The sequence below is a fragment of the Elaeis guineensis genome, chromosome 1 (assembly GCF_000442705.2).
Source record: "Elaeis guineensis isolate ETL-2024a chromosome 1, EG11, whole genome shotgun sequence".
Lineage (NCBI taxonomy): Eukaryota > Viridiplantae > Streptophyta > Magnoliopsida > Arecales > Arecaceae > Elaeis > Elaeis guineensis.
The window spans coordinates 90,773,369-90,799,778 of NC_025993.2; the positions used below are offsets into that span (position 1 = coordinate 90,773,369).

General features: G+C 38.8%; 2 protein-coding genes across 2 annotated transcripts; one reads left to right on the forward strand and one right to left on the reverse strand.

Moving 5' to 3' along the window:
• The first annotated feature begins 7,880 nt into the window (after positions 1-7,880).
• On the forward strand, positions 7,881-11,093 carry LOC105034692 (chorismate mutase 2, cytosolic). The gene is given in 8 exon segments (XM_010909938.4): positions 7,881-8,163; positions 8,262-8,385; positions 8,387-8,482; positions 10,028-10,114; positions 10,193-10,336; positions 10,438-10,530; positions 10,752-10,917; positions 10,920-11,093. Coding segments are annotated over 8 exon segments (813 nt in total). The 5' UTR covers positions 7,881-8,137; the 3' UTR covers positions 10,997-11,093.
• Positions 11,094-11,500: 407 nt separating this feature from the next.
• LOC105034693 (probable purine permease 5) lies at positions 11,501-21,777 on the reverse strand. The gene is given in 3 exon segments (XM_019847070.2): positions 11,501-12,669; positions 12,672-13,516; positions 21,628-21,777. Coding segments are annotated over 2 exon segments (1,050 nt in total). The 5' UTR covers positions 13,510-13,516; positions 21,628-21,777; the 3' UTR covers positions 11,501-12,457.
• Positions 21,778-26,410: the final 4,633 nt, after the last annotated feature.

Genomic DNA, 26,410 nt, shown 5'->3' on the forward strand with positions numbered 1-26,410 from the left:
TATTACTCTATAATATTTAAATTATTTATATTATAATCCTTAATGATCATAATCTGAGCTCTGATACACTTTGTCACATCCTATTGATCTTACATAAAATTTTAATATCTCTTCATAATCTCTGATGATCTTAAACCTAAGCTCTGATACTACTTTTCATGTCCCGAACCCAACATCCGGATCGGATACGTGATGCCGCACACTCCTTAGAGCAAGTCCTAAAGAATATGCAAGGCCAAATTAAATATTACAATCTTATCAACATAATATTTAATTTCAATAATAATTCATAAAACTTGCATAATTATAATTAATATTCTTCAATCCTCTGATCAAGTATCAACGGTACTCTATCTATGCATCTACTCACTCACAAATCCATACCATAGCCAACCATGGACATCTTGTAACTCTGAGAAGAAAAGAAAGATGAAGGGGTGTGAGCTTTACAGTCCAGTAAGAATTACCATATCACATCAATATAATAATATAATCTAAAATAAAGATAAGCAATAATACATAAAAGTCGATGTTCACTGTCCAGAATACTGCAAACATTTATAGATTATCTGTTTTATCAAAAGAGATGCATTATCATATGTTAATAAGTGAAATAATTTTATTCAACGATTGTTTCATGTCTTATCTTTCTATTTTCTTCTATTATCACATCATTTTTAATCTTTTTCTTTTTGGCTTTGGCTTTGGACTATCAGGATCATGCGATGATCTTTTATTCGGATCGATTTCTGTAATCTTCCTCAGATCGAAATATTCATGATCTTTCTCAGATCAAAGTGGCCATGATCTTTCTCGATCAAATCATTTATGATCTTTTTCGGATCAGATTCTTCCACACATAAGCCTGTGGGGGCTATCCCAGGCATAAGCTCCTGACAGGCTATTCCACATGACAAGACCAGTCCAAACCATATTTTTCTTTCTTTTATTTTCATAAAATTATAATATTTGACTTCATTAATCAATTCAAATTTTGCAGTATAATAAATATGTCATACCCATATAATCATGCCATCAATCGCTGATACATATGTATTGATATAACATACTCATACTCAAAATCACATAAATAAATAACAGTGTCTCAGATATAACAAATTCATCGATCTCAAATCCAACAATGCAAAATCAATGAGATAAAACCAACGGTAAAATAACATATATAATATGATCATATACAGAGATTCTTACCTTTATCGGTGACTGATCTAAGCATAAAAATCAATGTTCTTCTTTGATTTATGAATTTCTTTAACAAAATATTCCACTCGATATTATACAGACAATCATCTCTTCATAATCTTAATCAAATATAAAAATCATATATGAAAAAAATTATCCGATAATCGATCCTAATAACATAAATCTAGGACCTCTCTCAGGATTAATCAAAATTAAGATTTATCTAAGTATCTAGATCCTCCACTGATCCATAAGACTTCTAGAGAGAAAAAATTCATAAAGAGAGAGAAAATTCTAGAGAGAGAAAGTAGAGAAAGAAAGTGAGGAGAGAATCTTCGTATCTTTTCGATGAGACAATCATGGTCGAGATCATCAGAGGTCATATCAGGATGATTCAATATGGATTAACCATGATTAATGTTATCAATTTTGAATAAAGATCGGATCGAAAATCTAATCTACTGCACGAATTTTGGAGCAATCTCAGATCGTCATATTTTTATATCAATTTTATCTTAGATTCGTGATGAAATCAGAGAGAGAAAGACACTAGAGAGATAAAATCTATAAAGAGAGAGAAAGGTCTAGGAGAGAATTAGAGAGAGAAAATATAGAGAGAATGTAGAGAGAGGAGAGAGAAAAGAGAGAGAAAGGAGGGAGAGGAGAGAGAGAAAATTTTTCTCTCTTCTTCTTCTTCTTTTTTCTATTTTATTTTTCTCTTTCTCTTTTTCTTTTTCTTTTCTTTTTCTTTTCCTTCTTTCTTCTTCTTTCTTCTTCTTCTTTCTTTTTTTTTTCCTTTTCTTCCCACGGCCTCCCTTGGGCCGAAACAGGGACGGATGAGGGGCTCCAGCTTGACTCCGACGAGGGCGATGGCTTCGTCGGAGGTCCGACAGCAGGTGGAGGCGGGGTGGAGTAAAGGATGGCCGGCGATGAGGTTCAGCCGGCAGGATATTTAAAGATTTGAAAAACAACGGATCCGCCCTTTTCTTTTTATTTTTCGATCATTGGCCGATCACGACGGCCAAAACCTTCAAGGAAGAGGGATAGAGGGATGAGGGTCCTATCCTAGAGATGAGACACCGCAACTGATGGTGTCGGTGGTCAAAAAAGAGAGAAAAGGCCTGGTCGAAACAGAGCAAAATAGGATTCTCCTTTTTCATAGATTTTTCGACGATCTCGAAGGCCGGCGAGGGTGCATGAAGCCATGGAAGAGAGGAGAAGGAAGAGAGGAAGGAGGAGAAGGGCTTACCTCAAGCTTCAGCAGCGTCGTTGGCTCCGATTTTCGACGAGCACAAGTATGAGAGGTCACAACTTCAACGAAAGAAATCAAGAGATCAAGCTCGAAGATCGTCGGTGGAGAGTCTTAAGGGAGGGAAGGAGGGTTTTATAGGGAAGGTCTTCTACCTAGCCGGACTCCTTGAGTCCGATTTCATCGAAAACGGAGAGGAAGAAGACTCCGATTAGGAGTCTTCCTCCTTCCATTAATTTTTTTTTTCTTCGTTGGGCCGTCAAGGATTTACAGGCCCAAAAACCTGGGCTGTTACAGAGCTGCAACACCACAGCACCATGATCCCCCCCCAAACAGACCTCTGGACTCCACCATGTAGGAGCTCCATGCCAGTGAAATCCATCTTCTGGCTCGGGCAAGGCTCGCCCCTGAAAGATGGGTCCCAAGAAAGATACAGATATCAGGACAATGCTGCTGGATAATTCTACCACAAGTCATCCAGAATGAGGACTTTCTCATTCTCGGGGTATTCCAAATCAGCAAGCTTATTGGGGCAACTGGCGGTGAAGGGGATCCTCACCAGTATCCCCTCCATCTGGGTGTTAACCTCTGTCCTTATAGCCATTGAATCCACAGCGGATGGACTCCTCTCTGCCCTCTGAATGGCCTACCTCAGTCGGTCCACCACCTCATTGTGCTCCAACCCAGACAGTCCACCATGGGATCCCTGCACTCTGAGTCATCCTCCATCGTGAGGTCCAGCCCTTGATCGAAAACCCTGATGCCTAGGCACCAAGGTTGGCCACCCGAGCATTTGTCTGGGGTATAGCCGGTTCCCCTTCTCTAGGGATTCCATCTGAGAAGAGCAAAACCTCAAGTCCTCCAAAGATAGCTAACGAGTCCATTTGATCTACTTGACAAACTAGGGCCTTGCCCTTGCCTTGTTAGACTTCGCAGGACCCATCTTAGGTCCAATAGGCTTTTTTCCCAACCCACTGGGCTTCACAAGTGCCCGGCCTACATCAAAGTCACTAGACTAGGTGCATTTGAGCTGGCCAAAGCCTAGCCTGCTCGAATCCCCTTCTTTTATCCATAGCCTGACTGGCCCATGCACCACGGAGGCCCCAGTGCCCACGAATGGGCTGATTGCTACATCCCGGCTTGACGCCAGCAAGCTGAACTTGTTAGCGGGCCAACCATGCTTGGACCTCCACCCACACTAATCTTCACACCCATAAAACCCTCTGTGCCCCCTTCCTCCGATCATCATCATGCAATCTTGGATGGTTTCATCTAGCCGTCTGATCCAAATGACATATTAACTCGATCCGAGGCATATTGAGTTGCTCTTTCCCGAACGACTCGGCCTAAGATCTAACTTGGGGGCCTGTGTTGATCAGGCCCCCTTCTTCCCCAATGCGCCCATTGCCTCAGACCCGGGAATCCATTATTGAACAACAACCAACCATGGCCCCAGTTGAGACCCTTCATCCACGACCCCCACCTCCTCTCCTTCGGCTCGAGCAACGTTCTCCAAGTGAAGTGAGCTCCCCTTTCTCCTCCAGTCGAGCACACTATTGGAAGGTGGAAGCGATTGCACTGGAGATAACTCCATCCAGGTTGTCCCACACAAACTGCTCCATAAGGGGTCCTCCGATCCATCGATGAGCACTCCTGGCCTCAATGGCTGAGAGAGGTTGATCCTCATGTGGGCTCGGGGGAAGCCAAGCCTCCTCTTCACCATGCATCTGTCCATCACCACCAGATTGTCAGCCAGGCTTAGGATGCTCTGGATTGCTGCCTCCACTACAGCTCCATCGAGAGTCACAATAATCAGACCGAGACCACAACCTAGCAGATCGCTCCCTCCGCTGGGAAGAAATGGGGCCGTCAGGACTCAATCAGAAGCACTTGGCCAGTGACCACCTATGCTGACCAAGGACCAGGTCCCTCTCCCTAGCCTTCAGGAACCGGACATTAAAATAGCTTTGCTCCAAACTAATTCCCACCACCTCTCTTTTCAGCCTAGCTCGCATCTTAAACTCTCGCACCACTGCCTCCACCACCACCTACTAGCCGAGGTACTTAGCTTCCACTGCCAAGGCTGCCCACTCCTCTGAATCTGCCCGGACTGTCTCCTTCGAGAGCTTGACCACCTCCGAGAACCACCATACGAGCTCCTCCATCTCCTTCGATGAAGATTCTAATGAAAGCATCCTTTCAATTGGACTACCAGCATAAAACCATCGCATATAATTCATAGACTTCTTCATAAGTGTTTGCGCCTTGCTCTCCTCGAGGAATAGGCAATGCTCAAATGAGAGCTCAATATGCCATGAACTAACCTATATGGTGTATTAGAGGACTTTATGGATATTGGAGTTACTTGCCTATTGATTAGATGGCCACCATGGAAATTTTCTCTCTCTAGATGTGAGTGTGGAGAGAGAGAGAGAGAGAGAGAGAGAGAGATGAATTTAGCGCATGCTTGATCTCCACATCCTGATTTTTCAAATAAAATAAATTATTTTTTAAGTGAGCTATATTAACATCTAACATCCTGATTCCATCTAAGCGCAGTCCCTCCCACTTCTCTCCTCCTCTTCTTTCTTTTAACTTCAAAAATTCCTTCCAAGGTGATGTTAGCCTCCAAGGTGGAGGATCTTATTGGTCTTAGGATCCTCTGGCATCCAAGCAGGTCTCATATCGCATCATAACTCCTATACACTGTCAGATAGCTAAGATCTTGCAAGAAAGTCTCATCCGATTGACAAGATCTTCGGCCAGGACTCCTCATTCGAAATTACTTAAAAAATTTGATGGAGTAGACAATCGGGAAGCCAACAGGATGATTTAGCTTACCCCTTAAGAAATAGGGATGACGTGTACTCTCCAACCTAGTCAAGCTTGCCTTCATCTCTGTCTTTTTTTTTTTTTTTTCCCTCTCTTTTGAGAAGTTGTCCCCTCTTTTCTTAACCGCATTTTGCTAAAAATAGAGCGAATCAAAAATTTTGTCAAACTGATAAAATCTCCTGGCATTCAAATAGATCCTGACAGTGTGAAGCTGTGAATCATGAGCTCTTTTTCCGAATAATATAAAAAAAAAATTTTTTATCAAAATATATTCAAACCAAACTTATTTACCAAAGTGATGTGAGAGAGAAAAACGCCATTTTGAATGGCATTTTTTTCCCTGCCACGTCACCCCCCATTTCCACGGTGGCATCGTCCCAAAAAAAAAAAAAAAAAGAAGAAACGCCATTTAGAATGGCGCTTTTAAAGAAAATATCATAAAAAAATTATTAAAATAATAATAAAATAAGAATTATAATTATAAATTTTAAAAAAAAATAATTTTAATTTAAATTAGAAAATATCATTTAAATTATTATTTTTATTATTTAATTAAATTTATTTATTAAATAATTATAAATAGATAAGTAAAGATATTAAAAAAAATAAAAAATAAAAAAAAAGAGAAAACGTCATTCTCTCCCCTCCCCAAACCCCTTTTTCCCCTCCTTCTCCCTTCTCCTTCTCCCTTCTCGATCTTCTCCTTCTTCCTTTACAAATTTAAGTAAAGGAAAAGAATACATAATATATCATAAAAATGAAAGAAAACTAATATTATATTTTAAATTATAAAAATTACAAATTAAATTAAAAAATATATCATAAAAAAAATAAATAAAAGATAAAAAATGGTAATAAAATAGAAATTATAATTTAAAACAAAAAATTATCTTTAATTTCAATTAAAAATTATCATTCAAATTACTATCCTCATTAAAAAATTTAATAAATTAAAAAAAATAATTAAACAAATTATGAAAAAAATTTAAAAAATTTAGAAAAAAGAAAAAGAATAAAAAAACACCGAAGGAAACGGCGTTTTCTCCTTTCCCCCCTTCTTCTCTCCTTCTCCCTCTTCTTCTTTCTCCCTACTCCGGCGTCTCTCCGACAGCACGACGGTGAGCTGCCTCCTCTCTCCCTCTTCCTCTCTCTTCCTCTATTTAAAAAATTTAAAAAATAAAAATTACCAGAAAGAAAGTCAAGGGATCGACTCACAGAGTGTCGCAGTCAAAAATTTTGCGTGCCGTTAAACTCTTTTAGCCATGAGTCGATTCATGGGGTCGACTAAAAAATATAAATCTACTTTTCTTACAATTTTTTATATTATGTATTTGTAATCTTTTAATAAATAAATTAAATGAAATAATGAAAATAATAATTTAAATGATAATTTTTAATTTAAATTAAAATTAAATTTCTTTAAAATTTATAATTATAATTCTTATTTTATTGTTATTTTTTTATTTTCCTATGATACTTTTTTTTATTTATTTTAAAATAGTTATCATTTGAAATTATAATTTCATTTCTCTTCCATTTTTTTCTTTTTAGCATTCTATTACGTATTCTTTTTCTTTAATTAAAAAATTATTATTTTTTCTAAAGTTCAATTTACAAAATGGCATTTTTAAAGACTTATTTTATTTTTATAAAATTTTTTTAGCCTATTTTTAAAATTTTTTTGAATCTTTTTTTAATTTATTATTTTTTATTTGAGAAAGTAATTTGAAATAATATTTTAATTTCAATTTATCTTTAAAATTTTATTCTTTTTTATTTTTACATTATAATTCTTTTTTTTTATTTTTTAAAATTTTATAATTTTAATTTCTTAAAAATTTTGAAGACAAGTATTTCGAATGATGTTTTTCAATTTAATTTCAAATTTTTATTTCTTTCATATTTTTTCTCTTTTTTATTTTCTATGATAATTTTTTTTAATTTCTTAAGATTTTTTTGGACATCTTTTAAAAAATTTTGAAATAAAAAATCTAAATTAATTTTTTTAATGAATTACAAATTCAAATCTTTATATTTTAAAATTCAATCAAAATTAAAATTTTTAATTTATTTACTAATTTCAAATTTTAAAAAACATAATTTTTCATTTTTTCACGATTTTTTCCTTTATTTTTGGGTGGAAAAATTGGAAAACGCCATTCTGAAGGGCGTTTTAAAAGCGCATTTGGAATGGCGTTTTTAAAAGCACCATTCCAAATGCCGTTTCTTCTTTTTTCTTTTTTTTTGGGACGATGCCACCGTGGAAATGGAGGGTGACGTGGCAGGGAAAAATGCCATTCAAAATGGCAAAAATGGTATTTTTCTCTCACATCATTTTGATAAATAAGTTTGATTTGAATATATTTTGATAAAAAAGTTTTTTTTTTGTATTATTCGAAAAAAGAGCTGTGAATCATCGTATACTTGCATCATAAGAAATGAACAGCCAACACCCTACCCCAAATATTCCGCGCGACGTTTACCCGTGTGACCACCGCTAGTCACAAGTCCAGTCAACCAACAGACCGCGGTTTCCCATTGGATTCCAGTTCCACAGCTCCCTCTCTTTCCCTTCACTCTCCTCCCCTACCGTATCCGTGACGGATCCAGCTTCTCGGCAATCGCAATTCTGACAGGATACTAACGTTGTCCTCTGGCGCGAATTCTTCGATAGATTCCCTCTTAAGGGCGGGTTAAAAATTTAAAATATAAAAAGATATCCAATTAGCAAGATTATTAAGTAATACTGAAGCGTATTTATAGTATTATTATAAATACTAGACGAGCCCCTTCCGTCCCCGATCAAATACCCCCTTCTCGTTTTTCGAGTCGGACGCTCGTCATTGGCATGTAATGGCCTCCACAAAGGACTCCAACAGGTTCTCTCTCTCCCTCTCTCTCTCTCCATGGCTTCTCCTGCTCTTCTTCTTCTTCTTCTTCTTTTCTTTACGGTCGCTTCTCCTTCCTTGTGTTGTAGGGCTTCGGGAGAGAGAGAAACCGGCGACCCTTCGAAGGGGATGATCACCCTGGCATCGGTGAGGGATTCTCTAATCAGGCAGGAGGACACCATCGTGTTTAGTCTCATAGAGAGGGCCAGGTTGCCCGTACAACGCCCCGGTGTACGACCCTTCGTTCCTGGGGTCAGGCCAGTCCCTTGTCGAGCTTTTCGTTAGAGAGTCCGAGGCTCTTCATGCCAAGGTCCCTTTCCCTAGTTTCTTTTTGGCTTTTTTCTTTCTTTCCCCTGTTTATTCTATGTTCTGGAATTAATTGGATCCTGATAAAAATCTGCTAATATTAGATGTTATTAGTCTATATAATTTTAGCTGGTAACAGGTCCGATTTGTGCATAAACCTATCCCACTCTCAAGGAATTGGTTTTTTGTGATTGGACCTTTGGTGTTTACACTATATCCTTGAGAGGGAAAAAGAAAAAAAAATGGTCTCAAGGAATTGGTTATTTGGGTCTTATCATTATTTTCTCTGCTGCGACTGATTGGACTGTAACAGAATGATTTATTGGAAGATTTGATCATACTTCTAAAAGACAAGAAGCATATGGAGTTCGGTCTTTGTCATGTCTTGATGATCCCTTTAGATCAATTTAGATCTTAGGAACTATCATTCTACCACCACTATGAAGGGGAATGTTTGACTAGTTATGAAGGGTTGCTTAGATGTGCAAAAATATTATAATAATAGCACACCTTAAGCATCCATTTGTAGTTTCATACACTGGGAAGCAGCAGGCTGGCAGCTAGCTCAGTTGAGAACAAGAGTTTGAGTTGGAAGAACATGAGAGATTAGACAGATATGCAAACACCCACTCCCAACTAAAGTACGTTCGTCATCTAATTGTGATACCTATCTATGGATGTTATAAAACAGTCTGCCTCTGATGAAATAACTCGTGGAGCCCCAGGCCCAAACTCTTTGTTTTTGCTGAAATGCTCCAAAAAGCACAAATTTCTTGTAGATGCCCCAAAGATATGGTAAACAGCATCTTGAATTCTTGATTACAAATATGTCTCCATGCATTTGCTTTGTTTTCTTTTTGCTCTGAAACGAATAATCAATCCTTGTGGGTGAATGACTCCTAAGCTATCTTATTTTCTTTCTGACAAATTTTAAGTGCATATTTCCTGCATGCAAGGCCTTGACTTTTGCATGTATAATGGGTATTGCATATCCATGAAGTATAAGCAGGAGGTTATGCCATTTGAAGCTCATAATTCTAGTAGGAGTAGATCCCTGACGTTGGTGAATAGAGGAGTTTTCTAATTCATATTTGTTCTTTTATATGTTTCATGCAGAACTTGTTTTGATCAAAAGATAAGGTTGGATGGTTCATCATACACGCAGATTCCAGTTTCCTTACGCTTTTTGTCGGTTTAAGAATGCATTATGGAATCCATTTCTTTTCTGTAGACTTTGTTTACTGGACCATGCATCTAGTGGGTATACTGAACTAGCTCAGCATTGGTTTTCTTTAATCTTATTCATAAGTAAAATTGTTCCATGCAATCTTCATTGATTATTCAAAGTTAAGACTTCGTGAAGTTGGTGTATTTATCAACAGACTAAATTACATTAAACTCTCAATCTTCAGGTCTATAAATTAGATTGTAGGTATCATGCTGCATGGCTCTTTGATGTCATGGTCATTGTTCTGTTACTCTTCATCTTTACCGCTTTCAGTGACCGCCTATTGCATTAAGTGTCAGAGACATGTTCAACATGTGACAGGTTGCACGATATCAAAACCCAGAAGAAGTTCCCTTCTTCCCTGATGATCTACCATTGCCACTCCCACTTCCTAGTGATAATCCAGAGGCAAGTATCCAACTTTCATCACTCTGATTTCAGCATCACTAACTTTGATGAACATGTCTGCGTTTGACCTAATTATAGGTCTTGCATCCAACGTCTGCACCTGTAAGTGTGAGTAAGGACATATGGAACATGTATTTCAATGATTTGCTTCCACTAATCACTGTCAAGGGTGATGATGGTAACTATGCATTGACAGCGGCGGCAGATCTTGCATGTTTGCAGGTAGGTCGGCCGCAATCAACTTTTGTTCATTCCAGACCTCATATGGGTTGCAAATAGTTGATTTTTATTTATCTAATTGTTTACTTTCTTCCCCCTTGTAGGCTCTATCTAGGAGAATCCATTATGGTAAGTTTGTGGCAGAAGTGAAGTTCAGAGATGCTCCACAAGATTACAGTCCAGCAATCCGTAATAAGGTCTCCTTTTCTGTTTTATACACCTATTTCAGTTCTAGTGAGCTACTATTGCATAAATCATGAGCTGCTTTGCTTTTTTACTGCAAAAAGAAGGAAAAAATAAGATGTGTATTCAGGTGCTAAAGATATTGGCCATCATATTTCATCTTTGGCTTTTTAGGCTTTGTGAGAGGAGAGAAGAGTATACTGTTGAACTTACTTTATCTTCCTTTTCGGTCCAGGATGGGGATGCTTTAATGAAATTGTTGACATTCAAGAATGTTGAAGAGATGGTAAAGAGAAGGGTGGAGAAAAAGGCTATGGTGTTTGGGCAAGATGTAACCTTACAGGACAAGGTTAATAAGGTGGAGTTCACTGCTGGTGAGATCAAGGTAGACCCCTCAGTGGTTCTCGTCTCTATGATGAGTGGGTTATGCCCATGACAAAGCATGTTCAAGTTGAGTATCTTCTCCGTCGTCTTGATTGATTATGTTGGCTGAATTTTGTGTTAGAATGGTGCTTTTATACTTTTGAATCTCCAAAATAAGAAATAAAATATTGTATCGAGGACGATGATTTCATCCCATGAAGCTTGATGACTCCTTTTCCTTTTTCTGCTTTTTTTAATAGAGGAAGTTGGACTTCTAATGCTCTTTTTATTTTCATTGAAATAGACCGCTAAATCCTAGAGTTTGATTAAGAACATGGGTTTCAGCATGGACTAGCTTGTGGTTAACAAACTATAGGTGAACACATAATCTCAATTGGTGCAGTAAGTTGTCCAGATCCTGGCAATTGCTTTTTGGTTGATAATTTCTAAGATATTAGCTAGTAGAGTATTAACATTTTTAACCAAGATCTTTTAGATTTTGTTCCCATATTTTACTAGCCTATTATTGGCTTTGAAAGCTCTAGATACTAAAATCATTAAGTTAAATCATGGCCTCATGTTTTACTATATTGGTCAATATTTTGGAATCACAGTTGTATATTATGGCCGGGACACCTGGCTATCTCAATTATCTAAAAATTCTCCAGCCTCTCGAGAGTTTGAAGCATCGGCATACGATGGCCCTGGTTTCCTGCAAGTTCTATCTATGGTGGCTACCAAAAGCTTGAGAATAGTTTATTGCCAGAACTTTTCAAACACTGCAATGCATTCATATATGAATTAAGCTGAAGCTAGACTTAAATCTATCTTAGAGTTTATCATAGTGGATTAATTTGAGGCATCTAAATATACAATCATGCACATTGTGTTTGGGATGGATTTTGTTTCTTAGGGTGATTTCGATGGTGAACGCAGCCTGCACTAAAATACTCGGAAGCATCTCTATGTTCATTTGATTTTATTTTAGTTTTTCAAGAAAAGAGAAGCAAGTATTTTTCACATAATTATACCACGTAATCTTGGATAGGAGGAACTTAACTAATTCACAGGAAAAAAATATAATTGGCATCACATATCCAACCAAGGACGGTACACAAAGAGAAGCAGATTTTTCCTTGCTAAAAATAAAAATAAAAAAGAAAAGCAGATTTTTAACTTGCTTGCTCGTCTAATCCACAAGTTGAATAATCTAGTACACTATAGAAACCAACCCTATTATGAACAGAATAATAACCCAATAGAAAAACATGATGCTCCAAACGTTCAAACTATGAGGAAATTGCCAAATCGAAATATTTGCTTTCTGCTCAATTAGAGCCAGGAGCTTTCTACCAGTCTGAGCCATGTACTCCTTATGTACTCTGTTCCCACATCAGCAAAAGCAGCCGTTTAATTTGTCCACGAAGCCTCAAACATTCATCTACGTAGTGCTCTTGACACCAATGGAACTGTCTAAAGCACACAAGAAATTGCAAATGTCACTCCAGTTGTTTCTCTGAAAGAAGAGAATGTCCAACACTAAAGAGATTGTTGGAGAGCATAGAAACCGATGCTATGCTAGGTGGCTTGGCTCGATGATGAGTGTCCCACAATATAGGAACCAAATCCCCAAACGGTGATGATCAAGGATAGAATCTTAAAACCGCTCATAGGATCATGGAACAGAATAACTGCTGCAATGCTGGTAAGTGGTACCCTTACTGCATTGAGAACACCAGCCAACACAGTCGAAGCCAGAAATAAAACAGCTGTGCCCCCTAAAACTCCCATTGAAATGTAATGGCTGCCCAAGTAAGCACCATGGCATATGATACTTCCCCGTGCTTGAAGCTTCTCGCTTCTGACCGCATCCCTTGGAAGTCGTTATTCACAATGAGTCCTATTGTGGTGAAAACAAATCCAGCAAATGAAACCATGACCTGCTGCTCTAGCACAACATGAAAGGATCTCCTCCCTAAAATCTTCACAAAAACCAGCTCTGAGAGTGCAAAGATCAGACCATGGAGAGCTGACCCTACAATATCCCAAATGAACCCCAAGGTGTATTGTGTGTCGCTTATTCCTTCATATCTGTCTGATTTTGAATCCAGGGCTATGATGACCGTACCAGCAGCGATAATAACAATTGCATTTATGGAATAGAGGTTCAATTTATTCTTCACAATAAAATATCCAAACAAAGCGGAAAATACAAGAGAAGATGATGCAAGGAGAGAAGCAGTTGATGCTGGAAGATATGCATAAGCCCATGCATACATAAGGTTGTCAACAGCACTAAGGAATCCAAGCACAATGTACCAAACAGAGAGCTTAAGGGAAAGTGGAGTTGGCGATATTTTACCACAGATATACATAGGAATTAAGAAGAGGGCAGTTAGGGGCCATCCTGCAACTGCTGCCCAGGAAATTATCCATTTGCTCTTGCCACCATTGGCATAATAGAGACGGGACAGGAGGCTTGAAGCAGGAAATGCCACAAGCATTGCACTACTGCTAAGAATCAATAAAAGCCAGTAAGAAAGAGGCTTCTTTTTGTATGTTTCCAAAGCCAAGTTAGTAAGTTCAGCCACTTTGTTCTTTGATAAGGAAGTGGATCCAGTTGCTTCCATTGTTGTCCTGAGTTGAAGCAAAATTAACACTCTTTGAGCATGGCACAGGCTACCAGAAAAAGAGCGATCAAATGTCAGCATATGTACCTGATAATGAACCTTCTCCTTGAGCTTAAAGAACAATGCATATAATCAATTACTTGTGTATATAGAATGTATATGACAAGGCATGCATAGTGGGTATTATACAGGACCCTCCCACCCTAAAGAACCATAAGTCCACCATATTTCAATTAATTGAGTTTTGTCCATGTAAGCAACCTCGTATGTAGTGTTCTGATTGTAATTTTATGTCAACTCAAAAGGTTGTACTTTTAGAAGATAACTAATGAAGACATTATTTATAACAATCAAGATTCATCGAACCAATACGTGGGGTCATACAGACTGGCTAATTGTTTGATATGGCACAGTTACATATTGTACCTACACGAGTGTACCAAAGTTAGCGGGATAGAGAGGGAAAGGGGGGAAAGGGAGGAGAGAGAGGGAGGGAGGGGTAGGTATACCTCCAACCATGGTTGTTGTAACTGCAATGGTCATTGTCATCGTCATTGCTGTCATTATCATTGTTGTCATCATCAGTCATGAAACCTAATTCTAGTAAAGAGAATCGTGCGAGAGGAGAGGAGGACCAGGAGAGAGGGAAGAGGAGGGTTATAAAGCCATGAACCTGTTTTAATTCCGAAACAACTCGAGACTGCTTGAAACCAAGTGGAGCCAAATAGTTCCACCCACCTCAAGCCAGTTTTGATCTGGGACTGAATCAGGTGGTCAAACCATATCAGTTGCTAGCATGTGCAGCTTGATATGCCCCAAACTGTAATTTGGGATGGCTAGGCAAACTCTAACAAGAACAACTTCACATATGATCATTTATCCTACATTTTCATTAAGACATTATGACTAAGCTCAACTTATGGTTTAGAGAAACATAGCCAATCCAAAACATGTGGTTCAACCTCCTGGATGGTTTAGCTCTAACTAAGTAGCCAAAATAGAGAAACTAAGGGGAATGAGGCAAGTAAGTGACATAATATCAAGAGAAAATCATTTAATTCCATCTAAATAAGAAATTACTTAAGATATGAGATACTTGCATGGGAAACTCTTCTCCACATGCAGGGTCATGACAACTAAGAGACTGCCCACCTTTTTGGTCAAGACTTCAATGAAGATACGGGCTTATTTCCTATTCATAGCCAACTAGAATATAATATAGAAAAGCATGACTTATGTGCATTTAGGCAGACATATCATGACAACAATGCTCAAATGAACTAGAGGTTGCTTTATGAAAGAACTTAAAGCTACCAATATTGTGGAGGCAGATCTTCAAAGTTCGAAGCAGCCTCCCTTGACTCTTAATACGAAAGATAAGATGCCTGCAATTGTCACTGACATATGCAGACAGCTAGATAATGTGACAGACAAACACTTATGGCAAGCAGCTAGATGAAACAAACCCTTTTCCTACAAATTCTTCAGGGATACTCTTTTAAATGCCTATTGAATGATCTTATCATTATGGAATATATATCATAGTTAGAAAATCATAAGAAGAATGGAAGATCAAGATATAAAGGTTCAAGAAAGTCCTCAACACTCTCTAGGGAAGCTTTAACTCAACACCATACAAAGTTTTGAACACTTCAAATGAAGTTTGATGTTCGATAAATGCAAATAACAATCCCAACCACTGCCTTGCTGTTAAGACTACTTAAAATGCACTACATATGTAATCGGACAAGATGACTCGGGCTGAACTCAACTTTAGTTTGGAAAAATCATAAACTCATGTTTTAAAGCAGAACAATCAATTCTGATTTGATTGTGAGTTGGGACTTTGATTGCTATTCTGCATCTAAGTAATCTACAATTTTCTACCCTTCCAACCTTCTCATATCCCAACATACCATTAGGTGCAGGCTGTTTGGGAAGCCCATTGTAATTTGTTCCGTAGTCACTGATATCAGTCTTGAGACAGGAATCCCCTAAGATAAACACATTGTTGCTTTGGGTAACTTTTACATCATCAAGTTCAATTACATAGAGCGCAATCTTCTTATCTCCATGTTCCAAGGCTTATGGATGATACTGATTTTAATTTATGCTTCACAACCCCAACATAAAACCCCAGATTACCCTAGAATGATATTGTGTTTCCATAGAAAAGATCCCACATTTTACTTTGGAAAGGTATGCAACTTCATCGGCACAAGGTTTTAGTGGTGTTTTAAGCTTGAAAAGACCACCAAACTCATTTCATCAAGCATATGAAGCCAAGAGATACGTCTAGCTCTCTTTGTTTAATTTCTATTGTAATACTAATGTCTAGGGCATCAATATCACATGTTACCAATTTAAACTGAAAAGCAACTAATACTATTACAAAAGGCACTACAACTTAGCTTTAACCTCAAACAAATTGGGATCGCCTACATGAATTTTTTTCCTCCATTCTGCTGTGTTTGAGACCATGCTTTCTAAAAGATGTAGTGATGTCAAGTCCTTCCTTACTACTTCATCCTATATGATTTTTAGTGTACATCTATCCCTCTTTCTTTTTACTTGTATCAAATCACTCTTTTGTACTGGTAGATCCCTTGGCCAAACCATGTAAGCCATTCATCTCTCAATTTGTCCTCAGTTGATGCTACATCTACCTTTATATGAATGACTTCATTTATTATTCTATCATTTCTTATGTTAGCACGCATCCATCTCAACATTCTCATTGTCATATTCATCTTGTGCGCATATTGTTTTCTAACAACACAATATTCTATATTGTCAAGCATAGCTAGTCAAAAAGTTGTTCTAAAAAATTTTTCATTCAACTTTGCAAGTACGATCACATAATATCCCAATTATACAGCCTCCTTTCATCCAACCTATTTTAATCCTATGGATAGCATTCTCTTCAATCTGTCCCTTATCAATAATTGATCTTAAATACTGAAAATGATCACTCTTGGAAACTTCATGATTCTCAATTTTCACCCCATCTTCATCTTCATTTCTAATTTTACTAAAATTATATTTCATGTATTTTATCTTAGTTCTACTTAATCTAAAAACTCTTAGGTTCTGATGCAATCCTCCATAATTCTAACTTATAATTAACTCCAATCTTCATTTTATCCAAAAGAGTACTTGATCCACAAATAGCATGTATCAAAGAATATCATCTTGAATAGGCCTAGAAATCTCATCCATAACTAAAGCAAAAAGGTAAAAGATTTAGAGCAAATCCTTGATGTAAATCTATTATGGTTGGAAACTCACTAGCATTATCACTAGTAGTCTTCATATTAATAAGTAATAACCTCTCCAATGTACATGTTTTTAATTAGATTAATATATCTAATGAAAATTTCTTTCTTTTCTAACAAACTTCTCTAAGAACTATGTTATATACTGTTGCTGTAAGACTTTGGTTCAATGCTGATGTGGCTGAGGTTGGATGCTGATTAGAAGCTGAGATACCAAAAAAAAACTTGCAAGAGAAGTCTACACTCATCAAGATTTTTTCAATAGGAGACCCTCCGATGCTTAAGTCGGTAAAGCTTGAGAATAGTAGAGGAAAGATGATGGGAGAACAAGAGCAAAGAAGAGTTCTCTCCGATTCAGCTTACCTGGGGATCCCTTTGTTATCTCTTTACATAGAGATGATGTGATTAGCTATCACACTGGAATCTAGTAGGCCATTTGGCCCCTAATCCCTTAGGCGGGTAGGCCATGATCTGCAAGACCATGACCTAAAGAAATAGGGTGAGGAACCTGCTCGCTAGTCTAGGGATCAGGGTTTTCAGTCGGGGTATCAGATGTGCATCGTGCCCACATTCTGCTAGGAGATTCCAAGGATCTCCCATGTAGAAAAATGGTCTAGTGTTCCGAGTTTAGTGCTGAGCTGAGGTCCTCCCTCGGATTGGCGCTCGTGCAGGTCTATCGATCTATGCTCTTCGAAGTTAGGAGGATCCTATCCTCGGGGTCAATAGATGCCAGGTTAGGAGGTTGAGCAAAAATCAAGGCCGATGGTGTAGGGTCACTTTGCTTTGATTCTTTGGATCTTCCTTTGATTTTCAGGGCCCCCTCATCAACGAATGCTTGATTGTGATCTATAGGGAAGATGTCGGTCGGGTGGGGGATAACCTCTACAACATATATTGTTTCTAAATCAATAAAAAACATACGAAAATCTTGTCTCTTTTCTCTATATCTTACCATTAACCTATGAAAGAGAAAATTAATTTTCTTATTCGACCTTTGTAGTATAAAAGTAAATTGATTCTCTAATTTTTTTTGTGCCACACCTCATTCTATGCTTAATCATCCTCTTTCAAAATTTCATAATATAGTTCATAACTTTAATACCACGTAATTACAATAGTTTTGAATATCACTTTTATTCTAATAAATCAGCACTATAACGATATTCCTCCATCTTCTTGGCATTTCAAATCTTATTAAACAAATTAGTCAACCAAGTTACTCCTATATCATTTAAATAATTCCAAACAAGATTAGTGTTTCGACATCGAATACCGTACCGGTACCATCCTATTACAGTTCAATATGTGGTTCGGTATGATATGAGATGGTGTACTGAGTGTCAGTAGGTATGAGACAGCATACCGAATATTGGTATGGTATAAGACAGCATAATTGTATTGGTACTGTTACGGTACGATATGCCCCATACCGAACAAAATTAGACAGTACAACAGATCATGCTTCCAAACCTCAATGGATATTCCATCAAGTGCAATCGTTTTTTCTTTTTTCATCTTTTTCATAGCCTCCATTACTTTAGTTACTCTAATCTATACGTATACTTAACATTTCTATCCTTAATAGAACTAATAGTACATCACAATCATGTACATAACTTTCATTAAATAGCTTATCAAAATAACTCCTCCATCATTCTCTAGTGTCATCTTCCTTAACAAAAGCTTTTTGATATTTATTTTCGATTTATTTAACCTAAGTCAAGTATTTTAGTCTTGTGATCTTATAGATATCATTCTCCGCATCGTTAATTTCTATCTTGCGATGTGACTTTTCGTATATTTTGAATCTAACCTCTCTTGCCCATTTTTTAAACTTCCTTCTTAACCATTTTATAGCTTCTATATTCTAGTCTTCTATAGCACTCTCTTTTAGCTTTAACTACCAACTAAACTTTCTTGCTCGACTATTAAGTGTTTTTTACCAGATAGCCCTTTTTTCCTTTCATTCTCCTAATACCTCTATAGCCACTTTCTTATTATTGTTAGCCATATCTTGTCACATGACATCGATTTCCTCATCTCGACCACATTTTCCTTCCTTCAACATTCTAGTATTAAAAATCATTTATTTCTCTCCTCACAAATTCCACCATCTAGTACTTGGATTCCTATTTTATTTAGTCCTCTTCCATTTCCTAATATGTACATCCAAAACCACCAACCTTTGTTGGGTGGATAAACTCTCACCTAGTATAACTTTACAATCTTTACACAAAACTAGATCCATCTTCTAGTAAGAAAATAATATATTTGACTAGTATTATGCCCATTTTTTAAAGTTATTGAGTCCTTTTTGAAGCAAGTGTTAGCTAATACTAGATCTTCCTATAGCAAAAGGCAGTATAACAAAATCACTCAAGTAATAAGAAAGAGCAACATAAGATAAAAGTTTTGAATAGTTGATGCAAAATTAGGCTGTGCCCATGATTCAAACAAAATGGAACTGATTCAAACAACACATAGCTTCCTCGCAATTTGAATGAATTTTGGAGGAGAACATCATCATCTCATAAAGATTAAAGAAATCATTTATAGACCAAGAGAGCCAACAAATGAATAATCATGATAAAACATTAAAAATAACAGAAACACCTTAAATTATCAGATGAAAAAATTTCTAGTAGCACCAGTCTAAGTTGGTTGCAAGAAGTACAACAAAACCGTATAAGTAATTTAAGACTACAAATTAAAACTGGATACAATGTGCAGCAGCAGTAGTTACCTAAACAATTAAAGACTTGCAAAAGATGCTCAAAAATCACATACTAGTATCTTTCCATGCTCTTTTAAGTTATAATTGATTCAGCAAACATTCTAAAACAATAAATTCTGAGGAGCATGAAAATTGGATTAAAAGCTCTTTTTAGACACATTCCCTCTAATTTAAAATTTGGAGAACCACAGAATCTACAAATCCTAAGCATCTCTTGGTAGTTAGGCAGATATTAAAACCCAAGTTTAACACAGATCCAGAAACCTCAATATGTGAATCTGTTGAATTATCTTCAGTGGTATGTATGGAACACCATAAATTTCTTTTGGATATCCGCTTCTCTGTTTTTTTCTACCTCAAGAAGGATTGATCCTGCAAGTTTATGAAAATCCCAGCATCATTATGATTGATCACACAATTACTACCATAAAAATGAAAAGCAATAAAATAATCAACAAACAACTCTTCGAAAGGAATGAAGATCTTCTCAAACCAAAGACAGTTAAAAAGTCTCAATAGAGAGCCACAGCATCTGAAAGTTGTTCAAAGATATTTCCAGTCTCCTCAGACATTATAAAAGATCCAATTCACTCACTAGTGGAGCAGATAACCATGTGAGTCACAAATCCAACTCACAAAGTAAAAGCATAGGGTAGAAACAACCAAATCTCAATTGCAACCACCACATCCCATTGGTTCCTCCACTTTCTATGAACTTTGAAGCCAACTCTTGTCAAGATTCTATCTTTTAAGGATCACCCCATACATTGCTCCTAAAGGAAAGACTTAAAACATGTGGCACAATAGGAGTTCAAATGAAGTTCTACAAACAAGATGGTGCTCCTTAATGAGAAGAAAGCAATGATAATACTCCACCTCCACAATGTGGAGTCCACAATTATATCTGAAGAGAGCAATGCAAGCATGGATAGAAGGTGGTCCACATCGTTTATTTTCTCTTAAGGAACGTTTTTTCTACAATAGGACTACATAGCCACCAATTCTTGTTGCCCTGACAGGCTTAGCTCCATCTCCGAAGTCATCAAAGAGGGATGAGGAGAAGCCGAGTCACTTTTCTTGGACCAAGACAACCACATATATTGATCTCACATCAAGCTCCTTACTCAAGTTTCAAACTAGAACCCAAATTTCAAGGCCCAGTGTTTCTAACTTAGAAAGCCAGTCCCGGCTTCAGGATAGCACTTCCATCAACATTATCCATTAAAAGGCAGACTTCTACACTCAAGTGCATCTTGTCCATGTCAAAAAATTTGACAAGACAAGTTTCTTTTTGTATAATCTTGTCACACAACTAACTCTCTAGAATTGTTCTGATAGAACTGTCAATCCAACCCCTCCACCTCTGCAATATCTTCCTTCTACCATATAGACAAACACAATCTTGAGGCCTTCCTAATCTACAAAATCATTTGCCCGACCTTAGTCTTCAAAAGGCTGAATCCCAAACTCCAAAGCATCAACCATGCCTGTCGTTTCAGCATTTATCACTAGCTAAAATTTACTCAATCATACAACACTCCCCATCCTCCACAACAACATATGAATGGGACTTTGGTCCAAACGAGAAATTACCTACCATCAGTGCATCAATATGAAACGCACATGGTTATCAGTTATCAGCATTTGCATGAGCTAACACGCCCAAAATATGAAGGACTCAGACGTAGGCTATAGATGCATGAGATGCCAATTTTTTTTTTTTACAAAAAGAAAGCCAGAATCTTAGCCATTTCTAGCATGTAGAAATAATGATTCAATTTGCAAAATCCAGAATATGCAACAGCAGATTAAAATTAAAGAAGTGAGCAATTTCTTCACCACATCCCCACCAATGACAACACAAAGATTTCTACCAAAAAAACAAAGACAACACAAAGATAGGGGAAAGTCAATTACATAAGCTTAATTATTTAAGCTTCATCCCAAAAGGATCTTTCTTTTCCCTTGTAGAAAAAATAAAAATGGACAGCGACCGATGCACAAAGATACCCGTAAGAAAGGAGGATTAACAGCAGAAACTGAGGAATTCTTGGGAAAAGCTATCGGAACTCGAGGAGGGGACGTTTTAGAGATAGAAGAAAATCGTACCTCGAGGTGGGATTGGAGGCCGCGAGAGTCCGAATGGAGCTTTTCCTCTGGGAGCCTGGGACTGCCGGTCGCCGAGACAACAGTAGAAGCAAAAGGACACGGCCGCGCCTTTTTTTCTCATCCAATTCAATGCGGTATAAGTGAGAGGGGTCGTGATCCGACTCATTGATATTGCACAATGTTTTATGATTTTGTGGAATTTGTGACAAAATGGGACACGTGCATTTTGTCTTATACAATAATCCGATGCATAATATATAAGTAATTTATCATTATTTATTTTATTTTATTTTATTTTATTTTGAGAGAAAGGGGGTTGTTCTGGTCAAAAGAATTTTCTGTTGAACTGTAGTAGAGATGGGCTACCTATCATACTTGATGTATTTTGGGAGTTGAAAGGATGCTGATTTTGAGTTTATGCCATAAGTTGGCAAAGACGCAAAATTGTCGTCAGCCCTCGTAAATAATTGTCTTCAGCGTCACATGCTTGGTTGGTGGTCTTGCAATAAGCAACAACATTGGAAAGTTGGAACTGATTTCTTTTAGTGTTGCTTGTGAGGCTGGTTGTTGGTCTAGCATTCTTAATTCTCAAAATCTAGGAAATTCTATCACGTATCGAAGCTTTACTTGCAGCGGAGTAGAAGTTTTCTTGGCATCACAGTCTAAAACTACGACCCCATACACAGATTATAATGAAAAATATTGAGATATACCGACTGACCTCCATATGCCGATTATCGTCGGACCGATCTGACCGACGACCGACGGACGACTCCGACGAACGATCCCGACAGATGACTCCGACCGACTTCGACCGACGACCAACGGACGACTCCAAACGATGTCCGACTCTACCGATCGCACCGACCGACGACTGCCGACAGTAGCTGCCGACATTATCCGACTGAAGGAGTCTCGACCAGACAGACCCGTTCCATTCCCGACTAGCGTGGTGGAACCCAGATTACCGACTCACTGTCGAGCGGGGGTGGCAGCTGACGTCCGACTCCCGCAATGCGCCAAACCAGCCGACGGTGTCTCCGGGTCTTCATTCGACGTCCCACGGCTAAATACAGACGTATGGTCAGTCGGCTCCCCCAAAACGTCGTACGACCGCTATGGGCTGCTGTCCTGACAAGGACATGCGGCATGGCCGCCCTGGGGACATCGTCCTGCCAAGGACATACGTCAGCCCCAGTGATTTGACAGCCCACGACGACTTGTCAGTCCGCGGTGACTCTGACAGCCTCCGGCGATTTGACAACTCCCCAGTTGTCTGTGCCATTAATGGCAGGACCACGCCGCGCCCTGCTATAAAACGGGGAAGGCAACAGTGTTGAAGGGAGGTTTTTTCTAAGCTCTTAAGCTCTCTCTCTCTAGCTCTCTCCCGCTGAGCTCCTGATTCTTTTCTACTGTTGCCTAGTCTCCTCTCTGACTTGACCGTCGGAGGGTCCCCGCCGGAGGCATCTCCGATCAGTGTGGACTTCTCTTGCAGGTGCTCGTTCCCGGACGATCAGGCGACGAGGGGATTGGCCACAACAGGTTTGGCGCGCCAGGTAGGGGTACGCTCGACAGAGGTAAGATAGCAAGCTCCCTAGAGCTTCAGAGACCTCTCGAGATGACGAAAATCAGAGCTCAGTGATCGAGAGCTACCGAGTCGGCGAGGTACTCTTCCCGTCGGAAAAAGCCTCTTCACCTCCATGCGGCCAGCTCTCCGCACCTGGTGGTGACCACGAAGGCACAGATCGTGACGATCGTGTGGCAAATGACCGTTCTGACGGATGCAGTCAAAAATCTCTAGCAGCAACCGACTCAGTTGCCGCGACCGCCAGCAGAACAATCGATGGCGCATCCCATGCCGTCCAAAAGCAGCCACCGACGCCCGCGTCCACTTCCATCTCCTCCTCAAGAGCAGTCGTCTCACCACTCCCACCGAGAAGGGGGGAGGCGGCTACGGCTTGACGCCCGTCAGTCTCGACATCCCTCCCCTTCCCAGCTGGAGCGAGCGAGAAGGGAGAAGCGGCCGCAGACGCCATCCGCCTCACTCTCAAACTCATCGGGAGGATCGACTCCTGGAGTTTCTCAACACCGACGGTTAAACGACTACGAGCGCAAGTTTGAAGAAATCGACCGTCGGCTTGCCCAGCTCCAGACGGATGGACAGAAGTCGTCGAACGACGTCGACTTTCGGACCACCCAACCTCTCTCCCAATTTATCCTCGACGAATCGATCCCTAGTCAGTTTAAGATGCCTCATGTGGAGCCTTACGACGGCTCCACTGACCTAGTTGACTATCTGGAGAGCTACAAGGCTCTCATGATGATCCAAGGGGCAATCGATGCCCTCCTCTGCATCGACTTGTTGGGAATAGTATCCCAAAGCCAATCGTCAGCCTGTTGACGGTTGTACTCATTTTTTATATCTCCATGAATTATGAATTAATAAAAATTATTTTAGTATTTTTATCATAAAATATTTTATCTTCTAATGAACTCCTATATTGTGGTGAAGTCCTTAGGACTATTTAGACTCGACAAAGGAGGATTTATCGTTTAGTCCTTAAATCTGTTCGCAACCAAATGATACGTTGTTACCAAGGATGACAACGTTTATCAAGCATAGGTCATTGTGTGCCATATAGGTTGATTGTCCTCTTAATCAATGAATGTGGAGACACTGGTATGGCATACAGGTGAGATGTAAGGGTACATCTACACTGAACGTGACCGACTCCGGAGCTATTTCTGCTATCAAGATTTGCTCCGATGGAATATGAATATAAATATCCCTCCGACCTGAGACCGCCACGGTAATTTGCAAGCAACTCACTGCACTTAGGCACTGGACTACCTGAATTTCTAATTCAATGATGGAAGGTTGCTGGGTGTAGTCAAGTACTTGACTTGTCGGTGCGTGTGTCAAGATGGGATTGACCACTTCAGTTTAGGAGCTGTGTACAGTCGTGTTTTAATTTAGTAAAATCTTGGCCAGACTAGTTTTTGTGAGGAGTCACAGGACTGTTTGAGTTGAGCACGATTCGGATGATCTAATCAGGGTTTGACAGTTTAACCCTGAGTCGTCCTAAACACAGAGGTCAAAAGGATGAATTATACAGTAACCATATTCACGTAGGTTCTGAGTGTTGCGATTATGATTATTTGACCTATCCGATCGTTGGGTACCATTGCTAGATGGTCACTTCGATTAGTACAGAAATTGATTCCTGTACTACCGGCTTAGGTTCAAACCTGCGGGGTCACACACATTAGAGGTTCCTATCTGATCTGATGACTGATGAAGAGTCCTAATGCTCATGGACTATGAGTCCTACATGTCTAAAACTCTGTGATCGAGAATCAGGATTCTCTGATCATGAGTCCCACATATTTTGGGTACCGGGGTCAAGAGTCCCACTGGTTTGGGACTCTTCGATCAGGGTTACATATCAATGAATTTGATGCCCGATTACCCATCGAATTTGGACTCAATATTTATGAGAGGTTCAATTAGTGATTTGATCGCTAATTAACTCAATTTGATTGAGTAATTATTTGTGGATCAAGTCCAATTGAATTGGATTAGTTGGGTTTGACCCGATTAGGTTAAGAGTTGACCTAATCGTCGAGATGGTTTGGTCCCTGATTTGATCAGGGGTTGGGCTTAATCAATTTCTGATTTGATTAAGATTTTATTGAGCCTAATTAAGCTTAATTAAGTTGGATTTAAATTATTTTAATTAGGCCTAACTTATTTGGTTCAATTAGGTTGGTTTAAATAATGAAACCACCTTGACCCATTCTCCCTGCGCCACCTCACTTCCACTGCGCCCATTTGAATTCATGAGAAGGAAATTCTCATGAATTTTTTCTCACACCCTACTTTAATACGTCAAATGAGTGGATAAGGATGATTGGTTGGCCATTCAAATTCAAAATAAAGTTTGAATTTGAATGAGCAACCAATCTTAGCGCCTTGACCTTATCCTCTTTTAGCGTCCCATTTATTACACGAGAAAATATTTCTCATAAAATCACTCACGCACAAATTAAGCCACACCCTCCTCTTCTCACGCCCTTAGTGGATAGGGATAAATTGATTTCCATTTGAATTCAAAATTTAATTTGAATTCAAATGTGTAATTACTCATCTTTATCCTCTCACGTGGATAAGATGTTTGACATGTTTTAAAAGGAGGAGAAGAGTGGGGCGTGTGCAAGAAATTTTTTGGAGAGAAAATCTAGGCGTGAGGAATCCTTGTGTGCAAGGTGAAGGTCTATATCCTTCCGAGAGAAAAAGAAAGAAAAGAAAGAAAAAGTGTGTGCAGGGTTTCAGTGAGTTCTTCAGGGTTTCAACCTAGAGTTCGGGAAGTGAGAAGGTGAGCTACGAGTGTCGTGAGCCCACCAAATTTTAGGAAGATCTTCAACATCCTCTCAAACACGTCTGCTGACGATCCGAAGTATCCAAAGAATCGATAGATATCGATCGAAGGAGTTCGATCAGCATCGGCCGTCGAAAGGGCTCTACAACGAGCTAGTACTCGTGAGAGTCGATCAGACGGGAGCTTCGTGTGGATGATCCGCAGAGGTCAGACATATTGTGTGGCTGCATCGTGATGATCAGACTCTTCCGACGGTGATCAGATTGTGGCGATCTACTACCTGCACAAAGGTATTGTGTTCTAAACATATTACAGTAAAGTGTTTAATGTTCAAATTCGAACTTCAAATTTAAATGCATGCATGCTATATATCATATTTAGATCCTAGTGTAGGATAAATTTTT